This window comes from Mustela erminea, chromosome 10, assembly GCF_009829155.1.
Source record: "Mustela erminea isolate mMusErm1 chromosome 10, mMusErm1.Pri, whole genome shotgun sequence".
Taxonomy (NCBI): domain Eukaryota; kingdom Metazoa; phylum Chordata; class Mammalia; order Carnivora; family Mustelidae; genus Mustela; species Mustela erminea.
The window spans coordinates 102,318,844-102,339,185 of NC_045623.1; the positions used below are offsets into that span (position 1 = coordinate 102,318,844).

General features: G+C 62.6%; 1 protein-coding gene across 7 annotated transcripts in view; it reads left to right on the top strand.

Annotated features, from left to right (window-relative positions):
- CASZ1 (castor zinc finger 1) overlaps window positions 1-12,423 on the top strand; it is a 144,557-nt gene extending 132,134 nt beyond the window's left edge. For 3 of the 7 annotated variants that reach the window (XM_032301782.1, XM_032301780.1, XM_032301783.1), the window contains 10 exons: window positions 243-306; window positions 1,583-1,737; window positions 1,842-1,964; window positions 2,897-3,235; window positions 4,763-4,961; window positions 5,658-5,829; window positions 7,504-7,655; window positions 7,849-7,990; window positions 8,622-8,921; window positions 10,615-12,423. In XM_032301782.1, coding sequence (XP_032157673.1) covers window positions 243-306; window positions 1,583-1,737; window positions 1,842-1,964; window positions 2,897-3,235; window positions 4,763-4,961; window positions 5,658-5,829; window positions 7,504-7,655; window positions 7,849-7,990; window positions 8,622-8,921; window positions 10,615-11,735 — 2,767 coding nt within the window. In that variant the 3' untranslated portion in view covers window positions 11,736-12,423. The remainder of the gene's footprint in view (window positions 1-242; window positions 307-1,582; window positions 1,738-1,841; window positions 1,965-2,896; window positions 3,236-4,762; window positions 4,962-5,657; window positions 5,830-7,503; window positions 7,656-7,848; window positions 7,991-8,621; window positions 8,922-10,614) is intronic. The other 4 variants (XM_032301781.1, XM_032301786.1, XM_032301785.1 and 1 more) reach the window with 4 other exon arrangements.
- Window positions 12,424-20,342: the final 7,919 nt, after the last annotated feature.

Below are 20,342 nucleotides of genomic sequence, written 5' to 3' on the forward strand. Positions count from 1 at the left end.
AGGCCTCCCAGCTCTGCTCCAGGCGACAGGCTCTGGGACAGCACCCCTGGAGGCAGAGCCCACAGAGGCCAGCCGGGGACCCCTCCTAGCGGGGGGTCATCCTCCTGCCCAGGCAGTTGAAGCCTGGTGGGGTGGGGGGGGGGAGTGGGGGCCAGGGCCCGAGGAGTGGGCTGGGAAGGGTGAGTATCTGGGCTCAGTCCCACGTACGTCCACGCTAAAGCCCCTTGGTCTGTATGTTCCAGTAATGAATCAAATGGCCACGCAGTCCCGGCAAATTCATCTCTTTTATCCTCGCTTATGAATAAGGTAAGGACCATCGATCACACGCCCCCCGTTCCCCCACCCAGAGAAATTAAAGCTACGCTGGGGGGTGGGGGGGATGTGTTTGTTTTTTAATGTTTTGCCTCTAATAAGATGAGTTTGTACCATTTAAATTTTGAGGCCATTTTTCATCGGATATAATTTCAGAGCCACTGCTTACAAATTAATTTAATGAACTGGCTGAAGAAATATATTCCAGCCTCTGACACCCTTTTTTTCCCTTCAGATGGAGGGCTCCAAAAGCTTTTCCAGAGCCCTCTAACTTCTTCTGCTCTCAGTTATTAATTTTATTTATTTATTTTATATATTTTTTTGTTTGTTTAAAAAGAGGTGGGGGAGGGGCCCTGAAGTGGGAGCAAAGCATCAATTTCCACTTTTCGGGTTGAGTAATGGTCTCGGACGCCTTCCGCAGAGGTCGCTCCAGAATATTTATTTTAAATAATGCAGGGTCTTTGTAAATTATACATCATCTCAAATATATTTTCCCCCTTCACATGATAAATTTGACTACAGCAAGATTAATTTGGTTACCGCACACAAGTGACTGCTGAAGGAACCGGGCCCAGGCTGGACCTCACGGACGGGGGTCCCGGCTGGGCCCTTGGCAGGAAAGGAGCCCCCTGCCACCCCTGCCACCCTCTGCCCTCCGCCTCGCCTCCCTCCCTGCCAGCTCTCTTGCTCTCCTTTACCCTTCTCGGGCCACTGCCCCCTGCACCCTCTGGCTCCTTCCTGTCAGGGCCCCACGCCCCATGTGGGTCGAGCCTTTACACGCCCCCCCCACTCCCCTCCGGGCCAGCAGCAGCGAGCCGTCTTGATCTCACCCTGTGAGCCTCCCTCCCTCTCTGCTCCTCCTTTGTGTGCCTTCTCTTGTTCTCAAGGAATTCATAGGGGCTCCCCCCCCCTCCTCCTGCACTTCTTTTGAAAACCTGGCAGGAAAATAACCAGGGAGCCACGAAGTCTGGGAAAAGCTAGGCTGGAGTGTGTGCCCAGAGTCTTGGCCTTACTTGAGTGATGGATCGTAGCACCCCGGGGCTTGTGTGGAGGAGTCCGGACATCTCCATGGGGCCAGGGTAGTGCTGCACGTTGCCTGCGGCGACCTCCATTCAGAGCAGGCTTGGCTGTGGCCAGGTCTCCGCTCCTCTCCGTGGCTCTGGTCCGCTGCAAGAGGCCCAAGGGGCCCAGAGCTCTTCCTTCTCCCAGGGCAGCCACGTTTGTGTCCTGAGGTCCCCAGCCTCAAGCACAGCCCCTGTGCCCTTCGCAGATGTCTCAGGGCAACCCCAACCTCGGCAGCCTGTTGAACATCAAGACGGAAGCAGAGGGCAGTGCCGCCATGGAGTCCTCGCCCTTCCTGGGCAAGGCTGTGAAGGCGCTGGTTCAGGAGAAGCTGTCCGAGCCCTGGAAGGTGTACCTTCGAAGGTGAGGGGTTTCCTGGCAGAGCAAAGGCGCAGGGAGGGCCACGCCCACCTTTCATGGTGGCCACTGCCCCCAGGGTCTCCTCTGACCAGCAGTTCCTCTGCCAGGTTTGGCACCAAGGACTTCTGTGACGCCCAGTGTGACTTCCTGCACAAGGCCCACTTCCACTGCGTGGTGGAGGAGTGCGGCGCGCTTTTCAGCACCCTGGACGGGGCCATCAAGCACGCCAAGTGAGTGGGGGTCCCCGGGGCCCAGCCTCATTCATCCCAGCCGGGCTCCGGGCTGGGTGGGGCCGGGGGCTGTGCGGGCCTCTAGCTGCCCTGTGTGCAGCTCCCACCAGACCTCAGAAGCTGAGCTGGCTTCTTAGAAGGTACTGCCTGAGGAAAAGGCAGACTTGCCCTCCCTTCCACCAGTTCAACTCCCAGCAGGGCCCTCTGAGCCCGCCCAGGCCCCACTTAGAGACCTGGAGCAGGGTCTGCTTCAGCCCCCCGCCCAGTGCGGCCCGACCACAGATGTTTCCTGCAGAGTTAGCCAGAGAGACCCTGCTCTGACCAGGCAGGGACCCTGGGTGAAGATCTTTCTAAGCCACAGTTGTAGATTTGTAGATTCTCTTTGACCTAAAGATAATGAAATTAATTTGTAAACCCACTGAGCTGAAAAGCAGCAGTCCAGCCGCCCAGCATAACTGAACCCAGAACTTGAGGACATTTCAAACAGACCGAGGCTGTGGGGCCCTCGCTTGGGCTCTGCTTCCTCTTAGGCAGCCCCAGATGCCCCAGAAGCAGGTAGCCAGCTTCACCGAAGGCTGAGACCCGCCTTTAATTCTCAGAGCAGATTCTGGAAGCATGAACTTTGTGCACCAGGGCCTGGTGTCCCTATCCCCTGCCCCACTCCGTGTAGGGAGGAGCTAGGGACAGCCACAGCAGGAAGGTCACAGGTAGGAAGGTGCAGTTAGGGCCGAGCCAGGAGCCCAAGTTCAGGCCCAGAGGATACAACCACTTGTTGTCCATCCTTCCTTCCTGGTAGGATCACGCCTAGGGTTGGAGACTTGGCGGGGGGACACTGGGCCCCAAGGTTTGTGAGGAGATCAGACCCCAGGAAAGGCTAGCTGCTCAGGGCCCTTGTCACTCCCCACCTGAGACGTGGCTCCGGCCTCTTGCAGCTTCCACTTCCGGACGGAGGGTGGAGCACTGAAGGGGAGCACGGAGGCCTCCTTCCCCACCTCGGCTGCTGAGACCAAACCTGCCTTGGCCCCGTCATCCCCTCCAGCGCCTCCTGTCACCACAGCCACAGTGTCCTCCCTGGAGGGTCCCACTCCCAGCCCGGCCGCCGTGCCCTCCACCCCCACGCTGCTCGCCTGGAAGCAGCTGGCTTCCACCATCCCCCAGATGCCTCAGATTCCAGCGTCAGTGCCTCACCTGCCCACTTCGCCCTTGGCAACGACTTCTCTAGAAAACGCCAAGCCCCAGGTCAAACCCGGATTCCTCCAGTTCCAGGAGAAGTGAGTCCCTCGATGAGCCGGGAGTCCCGCGTCCCCCGCATGTCTCGGGAGTAGGTGCTAGCAAGGGCAGCCGAGGCCCAACTCCTCTCCCTGCACTTAGCCCTGGCTGTCCCCAGCCTCTCTGGGACACCGTCACCGGGCAATGTCCTTCTAGCCAAAGATGCTGCTGCTTGGACCTCCCCGCTTGTTCCCAGAGCGGCCAGCTGGGGTGGGGGGAGATGGTGGTGGTCGTGGCCGCTGTTCCAGAGGGGCAGTGTTGACACTGCGAGGACCAGCTTAGGTGGGCTGGGAGTGGTAGTCCTTGCCTCGCAAGGAGGGCTGCGTCTTGCCCTGGGCCTCCTTGTTGGTCTCAGTGGCTCGTGTTCATGGCTGACCCTTTGCAGAACAAGAGAAGTCACGGGTGGGGGCGAGGGGGCTAGGCGCCCCCCGGGCCCGCGCCCATCTGCATGATGGCCTGAGCTCTCAGGGGTGGAAGGGCCCCTCCTCACTGGATGGTGGTGGTGCCTTGTGGCGAGAACGGTGACTCTGTATCGTTATGTGTGCGGTTTCCTGTTCTCAATAAAAGTAATAAATTGGATGTGAACACACACGGCCTGAGTGGCAGCTGTCCTCCCTCTCTGAGCACCTGGGGCTGGGCCATGGCGTGGAAGGTCCTGCACTCCTCTCCGTTCCTCCCCGGGCTTCCTTTCCTCCGTTCCGCCTCCCCTCCGCGGCAGCCCTCGTAGTTTCCACAGCGTGGCCAGCTGCCCACCCCAGGGCCCCCGTGGGACCAGCCATGCCGGGGGCCAGGGTGGAAGGCCAGCGTACAGCGTCCTCCCCACCTGTCTGCCCGACCGTGGGGCAGGCCGTGGGGCAGGGCTGCTGCTCCTGGGGCCGGCCAGCAAGGGGGCTTGGCCCAGCACCCCTCTGCTCCCCGATCTCCCCCACTCAGCCGCCCTGTGAGGTCCTCTGAGTGGACGGGAGCCCCACATCCTGGGCCAACCCTGGGGGGCCCCCGGCAGCCGTGCGCCTCGGCAGGACCCAACACCAGGCACACATTCCCAATGGCCAGGGCCCCGTGGTAGCTGAGCTTCCTGGTAGGGCTGCCCACCCATCTGCACCCTGTCAGTCAGCCACACCCAGGGCAGTGCCTGTGCCAGGCCAGCCAGGCCCTCACTGGCCCCCCGCCAGGGCTGGCAGCACCATCTCTCATTTTCACATCCAAGAGGTTACTGCAGCCGTCCTTATCTATAATCCTGAGGTGTGGCCATGGAAACTACGTGTCCCAGCATGCAATGCTCTGGGCAGCCTGCACAGTGCAATCCTTCCTGCCCCATCCAGTCCAAAAAGAAGGCAGGAGTGCATGCTGGGATCTGTAGTCTCCTCTGGCCAAAGCCACTTGCTGCTCAGAAGGGCAGCCCAGGGGCCATCCTCTGGGCTGCGCCACGGGGGATGAGGGAGCAAAACCCCGACACGACAAATGTCAGGATGTCAGAAGGGAGGGCCCTGGCACTGCCAGTGACCTTCTGGGCTGTGGTTTCATTCCAGCGACCCTTGCCTCACGACGGACTGCAAGTACGCCAACAAGTTCCACTTCCACTGTCTCTTTGGGAACTGCAAGTACGTGTGTAAAACCTCCGGCAAGGCCGAGTCGCACTGCCTGGACCACATCAACCCCAGCAACAACCTGGTGAACGTGCGAGACCAGTTCGCATACTACTCCCTGCAGTGTCTCTGCCCCAACCAGGTTAGCATGGGAGCGGGGGAGGGCCGGGGCCCGGGGCGGGGCCTGGGACCAGCTCCGCCCGGCAGGGATTCCTGCCTTACGCCCTCCGCCCTGGAAAGGGCGTCGTTGGGCCTTGGGCCCTTGGAGGCTCCTGGGCAGGGGTCCAAACTGGGGCTCTGTTGGTGAGGGTCGTCACGTCATTCTAGCCCTCAGTGGGACCTCATGCTGAACCACTGCTCTCTGCTTGGCATCATTCCACCCACTCTGGAACTGTGCTCCCTCTCCCCAGATGCCTGCCCACTGGACAGCTAGAGATTGAACTGTCCATGCCGCAGGCAGGAAGGGCAGATCAGGTTCACCTTCATGAAGGCCTACCCTGAGACTAGCAGGGGCTGTTTGTCTGAACACCTTGAGGAGGAGTCTGATCCCAGAGCTGAGTGATGCGGGGAAGAGCACGGGGATAGATTAGTGATGTCTGCTCTGGGTGTGAGATCAGTAGCGGTGGGCAAATCACCAGGTCGATGTTTCAGTCAAATGACAAAAGGGACATACTGCTTTTGGACTCGTGAAAGGCCTGTACCTGATCATGTTTCCTGATTCTGAGCACGGAGGAGGGCCTGCCATGGCCCAGAGGCGGGGGCCAGGTGGGAGCTCACAGAGGCTACTGGCCTGCTACTGGCCTGCTCCTGACCCCCCCCCCCCCGCCCCTTCCTGCAGCACTGCGAGTTCCGGATGCGCGGACACTACCACTGCCTCCGGACCGGCTGCTACTTCGTGACCAACATCACCACCAAGTTGCCATGGCACATAAAGAAGCATGAGAAGGCCGAGCGGCGGGCGGCCAATGGGTTTAAGTACTTCACCAAGCGCGAAGAGTGTGGCAGGCTAGGTACTGGCAGCCGGGACTGGGGCGGCAGCTTGCGGCAGGTGGCGGGGTGTAGCTCTGGCCCCTTCTCCTGGTACCACCTCTCCTCCCTGCCTCTCAGGCTCTGCGATTCGTTAACATCCCAGATCTCACAGGCTGGACATTGTCACATGGGGAAAACCATCCAAACAAAGAGCCCTGGAATCGGGGCGAGGGTGATTTGGAGTGCCCCAACCACCCCCCACATCCCCCAGGGAAAATGCCACATGGGCAGAGTCAGGCCCTGAACCTGCTGCTCTTTCCTTTTCCCTTGGGGCCGTGCGGGTAACGTAGGAGTTCCTAAAGTGGGCCGCCCTAGGATCTCTTTCCCGGGCTTGCACTACAAGGGCTTTGTCCAGAGCGGACCCTACTTTGTCTGCCCCCGTGGTCGTAGAGCGCGCGTTATCGAGGGACGGCTGTGTGTGGAGTGCACTGTTGCAGGAGGTGGCAGGGCTGGTGGCAGGCAGGGTTTGGAACGTCTGCTCTGGCCAGCACGGTGCTTGGTCAGGGGGAGCTGGTGGGACAGGCAGGGGCACTGTGGTTCAGCCCAGTGTCTGCGACCTGGGCGACTCAGAGGGAGGTGGCCGTAGGGTCGGGAAGGAGACCAAGGTGCCCTGAGCTTCTCAGCAGATGCCGGGGAACGGAGTCTGCTTTGAGAGCTGGGCCCTCAGCTGGAAAGCCGGCCACAGCCCCCAGCCAGGGCCCCTGAGTGGGGGTGTCTTTTGGGCTCCGCCATGAGCGGGCAGAGGCCAAGCCCACCCATGTGCCTTAGGATAGAGCCACATGTTCCCAGGCCTGCTGAGGTGGGGCAGGAATCTGCCAGAACAAACTGGAACCCGGAAAGCAGGTGGCTGTGAGGCAGGCAAGCAGACCTCTGGGCGCAGGCTGGGCCTGCTGGGACTGAGGTGGCCAGAGCCGAGGTGTGGCCGCTGCCTCTGCTGACTGCCCCTTCCAGAGGGAGAGGGTGAGACACGCGGGGCGACTGCCAGAGAAAGACAGGAAACAAACCTTTTCTTTCAAGTATTAATTCAAGAAGAATTCATGGCCCCGGAGAGGGTTGGTAACCGTGGCAACAGATGTCAATATTCGGTGGCCCGTGCTGTCCTCGGGCTCAGCTTACGGGTGTCGGGGTGCTCCGTAGCTGTTTGTATTTACTCAACTTTGGGGGGTTTGGGTGGTAGTTGGGGCCAAACAAAGCTGGGGGGTGATATAAGACACCTGGCCAGCCCCGGTGCCATGGAGACGGGCAGGCCTTCACCTGCCCTGTGCCGACACTGGCTCAGCCCTGCCTGCTGTTTGTTCTCAGCCCAGAGCCAAGAGGTGGGTGGGGGCAGGGCAGAGGCCTAAACAGAGCCGGGGACAGGCACCGGGGCTCCCCAGAAGGGACTAGGGGACACATCTCGCTTGCTGGGAGGGGGCTGACCTGGTGGATGGGTCACTAAGGTCTCTCGCCTGGAGCCCCAGGAGGGGCCGGGGATGGGGGCCCAGCCTGCCATGGCACACGCCCTCATGCCCCCGGGGGTGGTGGAGCACAAGCCCTCGGAGGAGGAGGTGGGGGGACGCCGTTTTCACCGTGGGCCACACTTCCCCGGGGCCCAGACGCTGTGACCCGCAGCAGGTGTGGCGGGCGCTCATGGCCCGGCGGGGCTCTGCCCACAGGCTGCAAGTACAACCAGGTGAACAGCCACTTCCACTGCATCCGGGAGGGCTGCCAGTTCTCCTTCCTGCTCAAGCACCAGATGACCTCCCACGCCCGGAAGCACATGCGGAGGATGCTAGGGAAGAACTTCGATCGTGCGCCCCCCGCCCAGGTGAGAGCCCGGGGCGGGGCGGGCCGGCCGCCACCCTGCGCCGGGGTGGCAACAGGGCATCACCGGGGACAGCCCGCTCCTGCTTCCAGGTTGCGGGGGTGCATACCACCCCGAATCGACAGTCCGCCCACCCCCCCCAGGGGCAGCACAGCCACCAGCCCAGCTTCCTCAGGGCTCCCCTGCTTGCTTTCAGGGCCCCCCGAGCCTGATGGATGCGGAGACGGATGACTACATGGACTACACGGGCTGCAGCCCTGGCGCCGTGTCCTCCGAGTCGTCCACCATGGACCGGAGCTGCTCCAGCACCCCAGTGGGCAACGAAAGCACCGCGGCCGGTGAGTGCGGGGGGCCTGAGGACTTCCAGACGGGCCCCTCCATCCAGGTCCCCAGGCACTGCTGGGTCCCCCTGAGGACTGGAGGGTCATGGGCAAGTGGCCTCAGAGGGAGCCAGAGCCGGCCTCTGGGTGTGGCACAGCGGGTGGGCGGGAGCCTTTGGGACACGGGCCGAAGAGGCCATCTCCTGCCAGCACTCAGCCCTTGGCTTCAGTTTCCAGGAGGGGACCCTGGGTTGTCCTCTCTGAGCGCGAACAGAGTAAGAGTAGCACAGCCCTCCGCCCGGAGGGCAGGTTGGCCAAGACATGCCAGAGCCGGGGGCCCAGGCACCTGGCCCACCACCCCAGCCGCTGGCCCAGACCGGACTCCGCCCCAGGCTGGGCTGGGCCACAGGCCCACCCGAGGCCACCGTGACCTCCCCCTGCACAGCTTCCCCCTCCCGTTCTCTCCCTGCCCCGCCACCTCCTTCCCTACTCTCTCGTGTTGCCTCTCTGCTCCTCCTCTGTCTACATGTTTTCATATCATACTTGCTTCTGCCATTGGGTTTCTCATTTGGGTTCTTTTTTGTTTGTTTTTTCTTTGTTTTGGTTTTTTTTTTTTTTTTTTTTTTCTGCTTTTCTCCACCCTCTCCAGGCTGCCCGGCTCCTCTTCCTCCTCCTCTTCCTCCTCCTGCTGCCGCTGGCGACGAGGCTGCCCGCGGGGCTCCGCAGCCCCCACTGACCCCATCCTTCTCAGCCGCCGTGCTCCGGGCACCCCTCCCCTCCCTCCCATGCCTCTTTTCTCCGCCCTGTCTCTCATACTCTCTGCTCAGTGCCACTCTCGGAGCCACGCGGGGCCTGGGCCACCCTGTCGGCAGCCCCCCCCGCTTCCCGCCCGCCACTGCCACTCCAACTCCAGTAAAAAGTGACGTACCCCTAGTTCAGGACGCCGCAGGTAATTCGCACACACCTCTTCACCCTCAAGGCCATGATCCGGGACCTGACCTTTTTCTGTGGCTTTGCTGGGCCGAGGACCAGGCCACCTTGTGCCCCTCACAGCCCAGTACCCCCAGCCCGAAACCGGAGAGCCTAGTCCTGCCTCGTGGACAGCTCCTCTCGACACCTGCCCGCACTGGGTCCAGGCAAGGTCCTGGCGGCCTGAACCCCATCCCTGGGGCCAAGCAGGGAGAGGCAGGGGGGCTTCAGGGCCCAGCCCCAGGCGTGCTCGCTGGCAGAGGGACCTCCTCTTCCCACCCCCACCTCCACGCATCCGATGCTGTGCCGGGATGAGACCTACCTTCCCTCCCCTCCGCTGTACTCATCACCTCGGCTCTGCACCTGCCCTCACTCATTTGTGCCTCCCACTCTGCCCGAGTGCCAGGCCAGTACTGTGCCAGACCCGGGGCTGTGGCAGGGAGCAAGGTAGAGGGCCCCCCCACCCATGGAATTCAGCCCATGGAAAGCTGTCACTAGCATAACCAGAGCTGCTGCTGCGCACACACCTGATCTCCTAGCCCCAGGCCGTCCCTTGTCCTCTGCTGGGCACCCCCAACCCATGGCAGGCCTTGGTTTCACCCGCTAAGGGTGGGTGACTTGGTCTATACCTGAGTGGACGGTGCAGCCCAGTGGGGCCATGCAGGCTGGGCCTTCTAGGCAGGTTCCCGGCGGGCTGAGTGGGAGGAGCCTGGAGGGATGCCCGCCCTTGACCCTGGCTAGGGCTGGGCCCTGGAGCTTTCCCTCTGGTTTCTAGGCTGTGGGGCCGGGAGCCCTAGGATGGCCGCCCCTTCCCAGATATCCTGTGCCGCACCCCTCACCCTGCAGCCACAGGGGCCACGGTGCATCCCAGAAAGGGGGTAGAGGAAGAAGAGCCACACCGCCAGTCAGGCAGCCCTGGCTATAGGGCACCCTACGTCTAGGGAAGCAGTCGGGTCCAGGAGGGAGGGCACAGATGGGCACCCATCTGTTGGCTGAGCCCCTGCTCTGGCCCCAGGCCCTCAGCAGAGCTGCCCTCTCCCGGCTAACTGGGGCCAGAAGACCCCAACAAGACCTTAAAGAACCTTTTGGTACAAAGGGGAAGGTGTCCCTCGGGGCAGGGAGTTACAGTCCCAAACAGCCCCGGGGTGCCTGGCCTCCCTTTTGCAAATAGGCTGGTCCCCTGGGCAGACAGGTGGGCAGCCAGGGGAACTGGTTAGCCAGCCGGAGAAGGAGCTGGCTTGTCCCTCATTAGAGGCGGGTGCATGATGGCGTCCTGGCCCTTGTCCAACCTGGGTAATTATACTCTGCCGACCTAGATTCCCCCTTCAGCTTCAATTAGCACCAGGACGTGTCCTCACTTCCCACCCAAACTGGCCAGGAAGCAGCCACCACATCCCCCCCCCCCCCCAGCTACTTGCTCTGCCACCCCAGGCGGATGCCTGTGCGGTTATCCTGCAGACACGGGATGACGCAAGGGGAAGCCTGGGGCTCCCAGGCTCTTCTGGGGAGGGGGAGGGCAGAGGCCCCCAGAGCCCCCTTGGGGCCACAGGAGCCAAGGCGGTGACCCCCCCAGGGGCACCCCCTGGCCATGGTGCCAGGCCCCAGGAGCCGGCATGGGTGCCATGCTGAGAATGGTGCCACAGGGGCACTGACCTCCCCCGCCCCTCCCCCAGGGAACACCATCTCCATGCCCACAGCCTCCGGGGCCAAGAAGCGCTTCTGGATCATTGAGGACATGTCGCCCTTTGGCAAGAGGCGCAAGACGGCCTCCTCGCGGAAGATGCTGGACGAGGGCATGATGCTGGAGGGCTTCCGGCGCTTCGACCTCTACGAGGACTGCAAGGACGCCGCGTGCCAATTCTCGCTCAAGGTCACCCACTACCACTGCACGCGGGAGAACTGCGGCTACAAGTTCTGCGGGCGCACGCACATGTACAAGCACGCGCAGCACCACGACCGCGTGGACAACCTCGTGCTGGACGACTTCAAGCGCTTCAAGGCCTCCCTCAGCTGCCACTTCGCCGACTGCCCCTTCTCCGGCAGCAGCACGCACTTCCACTGCCTGCGCTGCCGCTTCCGCTGCACTGACAGCACCAAGGTCACGGCGCACCGCAAGCACCACGGCAAGCAGGACGTGATCAGCGCGGCGGGCTTCTGCCAGTTCAGCTCGAGCGCCGACTGCGCGGTGCCCGACTGCAAGTACAAGCTCAAGTGCTCGCACTTCCACTGCACCTACCCGGGCTGCCGCCACACGGTGGTGGGCATGTCGCAGATGGACTCGCACAAGCGCAAGCACGAGAAGCAGGAGCGCGGGGAGCCGCCCGCCGCCTCCCCGGGCCCCGCCGTCGGCCTGGACGGGGCGCTGTCGCTGGGCGCCGAGCCCGGGGGCGCCCTGCTCTTCCTGCCGCCCGCCGCCGCCGCCGCCGCTGCCTCTGCCGGCGGGCCGGGGGCGCTGGGGCTGGGCGACGCGGGCGATCCCGGCGACCCCGGCCCCCCCGACGGCCCCGGGCCCCGCGATGGCCCCGCTGCGCCCGCCCCTGGCCACGCGGCCGAAGAGTCGTCGCAGGAGGACGAGGAGGAGGAGCTGGAGCTGCCCGAGGAGGAGGCGGACGACGACGAGGACGAGGACGAGGACGACGACGACGAGGACGACGACGACGAGGACGACGACGACGACGAGGACCTGCGCACCGACTCAGAGGAGTCGCTGGCCGAGGCGGCGGCGGCGGCGGCGGGGCCCGGGGCGCGGAGCCCGGAGCTGGCGGCCCCCGCGCCCGCCGCAGCCTCGCCCTAGCCGGCCGTCGGGGGTGGGGGGGCCCGGGGCCGGGGCCGCCTCGCCCGCGCCCTCTGCCCTGGTGGCCACTGCGATTCCCTTCGTAAGAGATGCTGTTTCTGGGCAGCGCTGCCCTCGGTCCAGAGCGAGACGGTCGCCCCCGCTGCCGGGCTCGGGGCGGCCCCGCCGGTGCTTCCGGACCCCGAGTCCGTCTCAGGACAGAGGCGGGGGCCTCCCTCTGGTGCTCCGGGGCCGCCCCCGCCCCGCCCGCGGCGCGCGGCCCGCGGCTGGAAGGACAGGCTGCGAGCGACCCTCCTCTGGCTGCACTTCGGGGATCTTCTTCTTCAGGGAAACAGAAGGTGCTCTTGTCCGGGGTGGGACCGAGGAGCAGGGGCCCCCACCCCCCAGGGCCAGGCGGGCGCCGACGACCGGGCAGCCGCCCCCGCGCGCCCCTCCCCGCGGCCGGACCCCGGGCCCCACGACCAGGCCGGTGGGATTCCTCATTGCTCAGGACTGGGAAGGGCGCTGGGGGTCCCCGCGACCCCCACCCCTCACCCCCAGAGGCGGGTCCCAGCAGCATCTGGCAGGGCCTTCCATTCATGCAGCTAAGACGCTCCCTCCGGGCCCTGGGGCGTTGGGGGGGGCGGGGCAGAGGCGACACTGCAGGGACCGCGGAGGGAACCTCACGGAAGAATTAGGCGAGCTGGGAGGCCCGGGCGCTGCGCCCCACCGCGGGGCCCAGCCCTGGCGTCTGCTCCCGAGGGCTGGGGCCCTCGGCCTGCCCTTCGGTGACTCCCAGGCCCCAGCCTGGCCCCCTGGGGGGAGGCCGAAGCTGGGTGCGCTTCCAAACCAAGGAGCAGCGGGTGCTGGGGTGCTGGGCCCCGCAGGGGTCTGAGCCACCCACGTGGTGGGAACAGGAAGGATACCACTGTTTGGGGCTTTAATATTCAAAATGGGGGGAAAAATGCGAGAAAGTTGTACAGTATTTTTCCTGTAAAGGTTATTATTCTACATAGAACAAAAAAAAGAAAAAAAAAAGGCAGGCGGGCCCCGAGAGCACAGGCCCGCCTCGGACCAGCCCTGAGGTTGGAGACCGAGTGCAATCGCTCACGTGGGATTTCGTTTCGCATTGATTTTCGAGGCCTTACCAGTCTGAGGCTGTCTGTCCTTACACTAGCACTGACGGGAGCTGCGTGATTCCAACTTTTAACTTGAATTTTGTAGAAACAAGGAAAAAGGACTATTACTGTTGATACAAGTTTGTAGTTAACTTAACAATTGAGTTTTTCTCTATTGGTTATGCGTGTGGCTTTATAGGGCTTTTTTTTTTTTTTCCCAGTTTGTTTTTATTTCTTGTTTGTTTGGGATGCTTCTTTACTGGTGCAGCCCACCCAGATTTGCTTCTCTTTGCAAAACATCCCCCCTTCCCAGAGTGGATGAGGTCACTGAGCCCGGCTTGGCAGGGTGGGGGGGAGGGCACCAGGTGGCCCGTGGCTGTGACAGGGACAGGGACGAGGGCAGAGGGCCCGAGCTTCCCGTGTCTCCAGTCCTGGCCACCAGTGTGGCTCAGGTGGGACCCTGAGACTTGGCCACAGGGAGAGAGCCGTGCCCAGCCTGGAGGAGGACTGTCGCCCAGAGCCTCCCGGCAGATCTCCAAGGGGAGCCCCAGATGGCAGGGGGAGCTGGTGTTTTGTTTTTGTTCTTTTTTTTTTTTTTTTTTTTTTTGGTCTGTATGTGTGTGCGTGTGTGTACGTGTGTGCGCGTGTGTATGTGTGTGTGCGTGTCCTCTTGGCTGCCCACAGCCAGAGAGCCAGGATCATCTGCACTGGAGAGGGAGGGAGGAGCGGCCACACGGAGCGTACCTGATTCAACGGGCAGCAAGTCGTTGTCTAAAACAGCCCCTACCGGAGCCTCCTGAATTCTGCGGGCGCCGCGCTGCTGCCAGGCACCTGCCCAGACTCTGTGCCCCACCGCCGAACCGCTGGGTGTGTGGAGGGAGTTTTATAAAGGAAAACAAACAAAAAAAGAAAAAACAACAAAAAAAAACAAAACACAAAAACATTTTTCAATGTAGCAGAATTAAAAAGAAAAAAAAATCGAAGATGCCGACAGTGCGAAGTCTAGCCTTTTGTAACCTCCATGTTGCACACTAGGACTATAAGCCATTGCTAGCTCATTTTGAATTTTAATGTGTAATTCTTGTTTTCTTTTCTTTCTGTGGGGAAAACAATGCTTGATCCACCAATGCTCTTTTTAATGTTTTATAACTATGTATGTGTATATATATAAATACAAAATAATATGTATGCACATATGTGTGTATATATCTATATGTATATACATATATAGATATATAGAGATATATAGAGAGGTTTTGAGACGAAAAAATGCAGAACGTGAAAACCGAACTCAACAGCGTGTGCTCTGATTACTTGAATCTGGTCTCCTCGGCACCTGGTTAACTGAATATTTTTCCACTTGAATTTAGTGCTATTAGAAATTTAATATATGTGTTTTATTTATTTGATTTTTTTTTTTTTTTGCATGACTGATGCAAGGTTTGACATTTTCACTCAATAAAAACTGGAAAAAAATCTATCAAGTGAGCTTTTATTTTTAAAAATCAGCCCCAAGTGGCCGGCAGGGACCCAGCTGTGTAGTGTGGCCCAGCCACAGCCGGACTCCACAGGCCAGGGAGGCATGGAGGGCGTCAGTCACCCCTCAACCCTGGCAGGAAAGGGGCAGACCAGTTTCGCCCTGGGATGGGCCCAATTTCCACCCGTTGCTGGGCACAGGCGGTGGGGCGCTCAGGCCCTGTGCACTCAAAGGGCGGCTGCCTTCCTCAGCGCTGCCCGAAGCCCCCGCGTGAGGCTCAGGGGCTGCTGGAGGGCACAGCCGACTGGCACAGAAGCCTCTGGCCTCAGGCAAAGGCTCCATGGGCTCCCCGGGCCCCCGAGACCCTGGCCGGCCCCAACTTCTCTGGCCAGGGCTACTGGGCAGGCGCTTGGCAGGGTCATCCCTCTGCCTCCTCCTTCGGCTCCTTCCTCCTTCCTGCAGGGACCTGCCTGGGCTGGGAACGGCGCGTACCCGGATCCGATCCGGATGCTGGCTCAGCTCCTGCCTGGAGCACACGGGGGCAGAGCCAGAGGGGGCTGATTCCTAGGTCCGCAGCCACCAGCCCCGGGCCTGAGCTGCTGTCCTTGGCGGCCCCCTGGCAGGGGGGCTCCCTCGCAAGCGTGGGTGGCGGCAGGATCAGGACCAGGCTGGCCCAGAGTGAGGGCCTGGTATCCCTGACACTTTTAAATGGTGACCCAGTTCCCATGAGCCCTCATCATCGGCACCATCTTGCCAGCCTTGCCCTGAGCTGAGCTCCTTCCAGGTGGCCAAAGCATCGCAAAGCCCCACGGGGGTGGGGTGGGGGGACATGTGTGGGATCCCCCAAGTCCTTCCACCTCCCTGCGTGTCACAGCCCTGCACTGAGCACACCCACCTTCCCGAGGAGGGAACCAGGGGCCCCACTTTCCTGGTTGGGCAGCGGCCTGCCAGGGCTGGGAGTGCGGGGTACGGTGGCTGCAGGAGGGCCTGCGCAGGGGCTGCCTCTCCCCCCGAGCTCCCCAGGGCCGCACCGCCCAGCACCCTGCTCGGTGCCCTTCCCACCGCAAAAGGCTCCTTTCCAGCCCAGCCCCAGCACAGAAGGTCCTTCCTTTTCTTCTTTCTTCCTGGAACGCAGCCCACAGGCTATTTACATAAATATGTTTGTAACAGACGCGAAAATATATACTTTTTTCTGTCTTATTAAAATGTTCAAGTTGGAACTCGCCTATTGTTTGTGGATATCTTGATTCTGTTAAATAAAACAGTGACTAATTTATGGGATAAAACACAAGTTCAACAAATTAAAACCATTATTGGAGCTTCACAGGCCCTGGTGGGCCGAGCGGCCCTCCCATGGGGCCCAAGGGGTGGCACGGAGCCAAGCCCGGACCTCAGCTGGTGAGTGGGTGGCGAGGCCGCAGGGCTGCCCCTGGGTGCCGCAGCAGGGGGCTGGGGGAGGGCCTTGGAGGGCCAGCTCGTGGGGGCTCCCGCATCAGCTGCTTCTCGGGGACTCCTGGGGCCCAGGGAAGGAAGGAGCGACTCAGAGCAGATGCCCCCCCACCCCCACCCCCCCACAAACACAAACGCTCCCTCCCCAGTTCCCCCCAGGCCTTCCTGGCCCAGACAGATCTCGGCAGACCCACACACAGTGGACAAGAGGGCGGCCCAGCGAGGTGCCGGCGGGTCCGGCTTCCAAGCTTGACTCAGGACAAGGCAGGCACGAGGCCCACGGGGCTAGATCAGGAGGGCCTTGTACCCGGCCCAAGGAGGCGGGCGCTGGGTCTCGAGGTGCCCCTCCATACACCCTACAGGGGACAAGGACCTGGGAACCATCAGGAGGCTGCACCAGGCCAGCTCCCTGCCCCGAGTCCCAGGCACGGCCCCCAGATGAGGGCAGAGAGAAGTGGCCACATCTCCCACCAGGAGCCGGTGCCATGGTCCTCCACCCCCAGGAGGGAGGAGCTTGCACCTGCAGCAGCGCCCCGCTCCCCACCCCCCGCCCCCCCTCCCCGCCCGCCGCCGTCGGACCCAGTAGGAAGCGCAGTAAAACACGTCTTCATTCTTGGATTTCATGAGCTGCGGTGCTGTGATGCTCCTACACCCAAACTGGGGCAAACTGAAGAGTTTTGTAACCTCTCGGAAAGAGCCAGAACCAGCCACACAGGCTCACGCTGAGCTCAGCGGCCTGCCCACCTCCCACAGACCTGGCCCGGCTTGGGTGCCACCCGCAGCTGAGTCATCCGTCCACGGGAGTCGGGCCCGGCATTCACGAGCCTCCTTGCCCCATCCCCACCCGGACCCAGCGACGGGCCGGCCCCCTCCCTGGGCCCCGTCGCCAGCATGCCCAGTCGACCCGGGCAAAGGTGGCCTGCTCGCCAGCCCCCGTGAGGTGGTCCTGGCCCCTCAGGCACTCTTGGCCCAGGACCAGGGCACAACGTGTGGCCGAAGAAGTATGGCCGCCCCGCGGCCCAGGTCAGGCTTCCTGGAAGCAGGGTGGACAGCAGGGCCCTTCAGACGGGCTGGAGCCCTGGGGACCTTGTGGGGCCAGGCCCGTGCCACCCTCGCTGGGAGGAGCTGCCCCACCTTCTCCGGCCAGACAGGAAGCGGCTTCCAGGAGGCCCGCAGCCAGCACGGGAGGCAGACGGCGCCTGGGGCAGCGCGCCCCAGCTGCTGCTGCTGTGAGCCCCGCACCCCTGCCACTCGGGGGAGACACGTGGCCTGGTGGCCTCGGGAAGTCCAAAGCTTTCTCCCCACCCAAGAACCCGCTCAGCCCCGGCCAGAGCCCCTCTCGGGCATCCCCGGAACTGCTAAATGCTGGAAACCACTCTCCCGGGGCCGCTGGCTGGGGGAGGCAGAGGCCAGACACTGTGAGTTTGCGGGGGATTTAAAAATGTGGCTGCCACACGAAGAAGGTCCTTCCAGGACTTGCCAGGGAGCAAGGAAGGGCTTCAGGCATTCCCCTTACGAAAGAGTAAAATCTTATCTCTTCTTCTAGAAAAGCCTGAACTTTAAAGTGCTCAGGAACTACTAAGATTTGTTCATAATCCAGGTGAAAGGCACGCACGATGCTGGAGGGCGGTCGGGGAGCCGGGGGCTGGGGGCCCCGGGGGCTGCGGAGAGCACCCCCCAGCTCAGGCCGTCCCACGGATGGGGGAGTCCGTCGCATCCCAGCACCACACCCAGAGGGTGTCTCCCCGGTGGCCGCCCCCCCACCCCCTCCCCAGCAGGGGCGGCTGAGCCCAGGATGGGAGACAGCTGTGCAAGGCCGAGTTGCAGGACTGGGGTTCCCCCCCCAGGTGAGCACCCCAGGCCGCAGCTGCACCTGCAGGGTCTCACCAGCACCTTCGTTTCTGCTGCCTGGAGCCCTCGACCCTCTTCCCTGGGTGCCTTGGCAGAAACTGTCTTAAACAAACAGAGGAAGAGATACTAAGGATTAAGTAAACTCCTGAGGTCAGGTTGTCAGAAAACGTCTCCTGCCTGCCCTTCCTCCTCCTTGGGCTCTGGGGCAGGGGTAGAGCTGGGGCAGGGGTAGAGCTGGGGCAGGGCTGAGACAGGAGGAGGGCAGGGGCAGGGCTGGGGCAGTCACCAGAGGAGAGGGCGGTTCTGGGACCAGACCCAAGAACCCAGAACCCAAGAATCAACCTCAGCGCTCCTGGCTGGGCAAAGGGCAAGGGTGGAAGAGGAAGCTTCTAGAGAAGCCCTCCACTCCCGCTTGGTGTGAGCCCCCAAAGACACATGACAAGCAAGTCACAGGACCACTCGGGTCTTTACTAAAATACAGGGGGGAGGCCCGCAGGCACAGCCGCACACCAAGCAGGAGAGGAGGGGAGACCCGTGCCCTCTACTCCTTTCTGTACCGACGGGACTGCTTAAACCTCTGCGCTGTGCTTCCACCGTAGGACAAACACCCAACACTCCAAACGCAGCCCCTTCCCGCCCCCAGAAAGCTCTCCTTCCCAGCCCCAGGGGACGGGGCCCCGGAACGCAGAAGGCCGGGTGGGCAGGTGGGGGAGCAGCCTCCCGGAGCAGGGCCGGCACGAGGCCGGGCTGGCCTGGGTGGGCTTCGGCCACGGCGGGGCCAGAGCCTGGGAGTCGGGGGGGGGTCGGTGGCGGAGGCCTCGGGGGCCGGGACAGCGGCCCCGCAGCCTCCCAGAGCTGAGGCTGGTTCCTTCCTAAAAGACACTTTACAAAACTACATTGTCATTGAGTTTAATAATCTTCCCCCTTCCAGAAAGGCCTGATGGGCGCTGCCTGCTGCTCACTTCTGCCCCATTCCAAATATTTTTACCTTATTTGGATGAAATGCATTATTTTTCTAATGAAAGGCTTTTTTTTCAAAGGGCTGTTTTCCCTCTGTCCGTGGCTGCCTTTATTAGGCAGCGCTCACGCCGTTTTGGGGAGGGGTTTTTTCCCTCCCTGAAATCTCGCCAGACTCTCTGTCCTCAAAAGCTGACACTGGAGCTCAGGACCCGCAGGGCAAAAGGCCTCCAGGTCCAGTTTTCCTTCCCCATCCCCCACACGTGAGCCCCAGGGCCCTGCCCACCCAAATGAACCCCACTGCCCCTGGCTGGGGACGATGAGGCCTCGGGTCGCCCCGTCTCGGGGGGCCGCTGCCCGGCACACCCACCCCGACAGCTCCGGCCAGCCCCTCCCCAGGCTCCCTGCCCTCTGCTCTCCCCATCTGGGGCCACTGCAGGGGGGACCTCTGGGAAGCTCAAGAGCAAGTTAGAGACGGTGACAAGTGGTCTCCAAGCTGAAGCGCTGAATGGGGGAACCCCTAAAGCACCCACCCCACCAAGGACCTGGGGTTTCCATTCCCTGAGGAGAGGCAGTGGCCCAGGGGTCCGACAGCAGGCAGCTCAGTCTCCGGCCACATCCCGCAGAGGCTGAGGGCTGGGCCCAGGCTTCCACCCTCTGCTCGTTTGTCTCAGGTCCCCCCACCCGGCTCCCCAACACGGGGGAGTCCCCGCCCCAGACAGGATGCTGTGGCCCCCGCAGACTTGAGAAGCCCGGCTGCTTCGGGGGCAGCCGAGGCGGCAGGGGGCCTCTCACTGCGGGGTCTGCTGGGCCCTAGGGAGCACGTGGTGGGGACAAGGGACCGCAGGGATGTTGCGGGAGATTATGGCATCAAAGGTGACACCTGAGAGCCAGCCAGAGGGCAGGACGGTCAGGAGGGGCGGGAAGAGCTGAATCACCGTCTCGGGACCCTGCATGGTGACCCGGGCCACGGAGCCAGGAATGAGTCTGCAGCGGCGGGGAGGGCACTGGGCTCTGAGCCCCCAAAAGGTGCGTAGGCAGGAGAAGAAATGTTTTCTGAGCCAGAACAGCCCCAGCGCCGAGTCTGTCACCCGTCGATCCGCGGCCGCTCCTTGCCTGAAGCCACCGGCGGGCGCGAGGCCGGGCAGCGGGCAGCGGCACAAGCGGGTGGTCAGCAGGCCCGCGGGGCGCGCCCACAGCGGGGACAGAGCGCACGGCGGGGCTCCGCCCCCACGGCCACGCGTCCTGCGCTGTGTCTGTCCTCACTCTGTATCTACACAGGCACCTAGAGGTGGCCGTCCCCTCCGTCCCCACGCGCGGCCACAGCACGGGTGGGGGCTCCTCGGAAGGCAGGTCGCGCTGTTTTTCCGGGCGCAGCTGAGCGCTGTGTGAGGGTTGACGGATTCCGGGAGGGGGAGCAGGAGCCGGGGGAGGAAGACCGAGCGAGACACGCGCTCTCCTGGGAGCACACGCGTCCATTTAAGGAAGGGGAGCTCCTCACACTCCACACCAGGTCTATATACAGTAACGTGAGGTCCCTTCTCCTCCTGCATCAGGATGTCGCCCTTCGGCCCCGAGGACCACACTTCAGCAGGCAGCGCGCAGCTCACAAAACCCGCCTCGGGAAGGGGACCGCCACCCGTTGGCCCCGAGGGCAGGGCTGCCCAGGCCTGGCCCCCAGCCGCACCCCCCCAACCCCAGGGCACACCTGGCACAGCCCCAGGGGAGCCCGGCCACCGGGCACAGGGTATACCACGACAGACAGGGAGCCGGGAA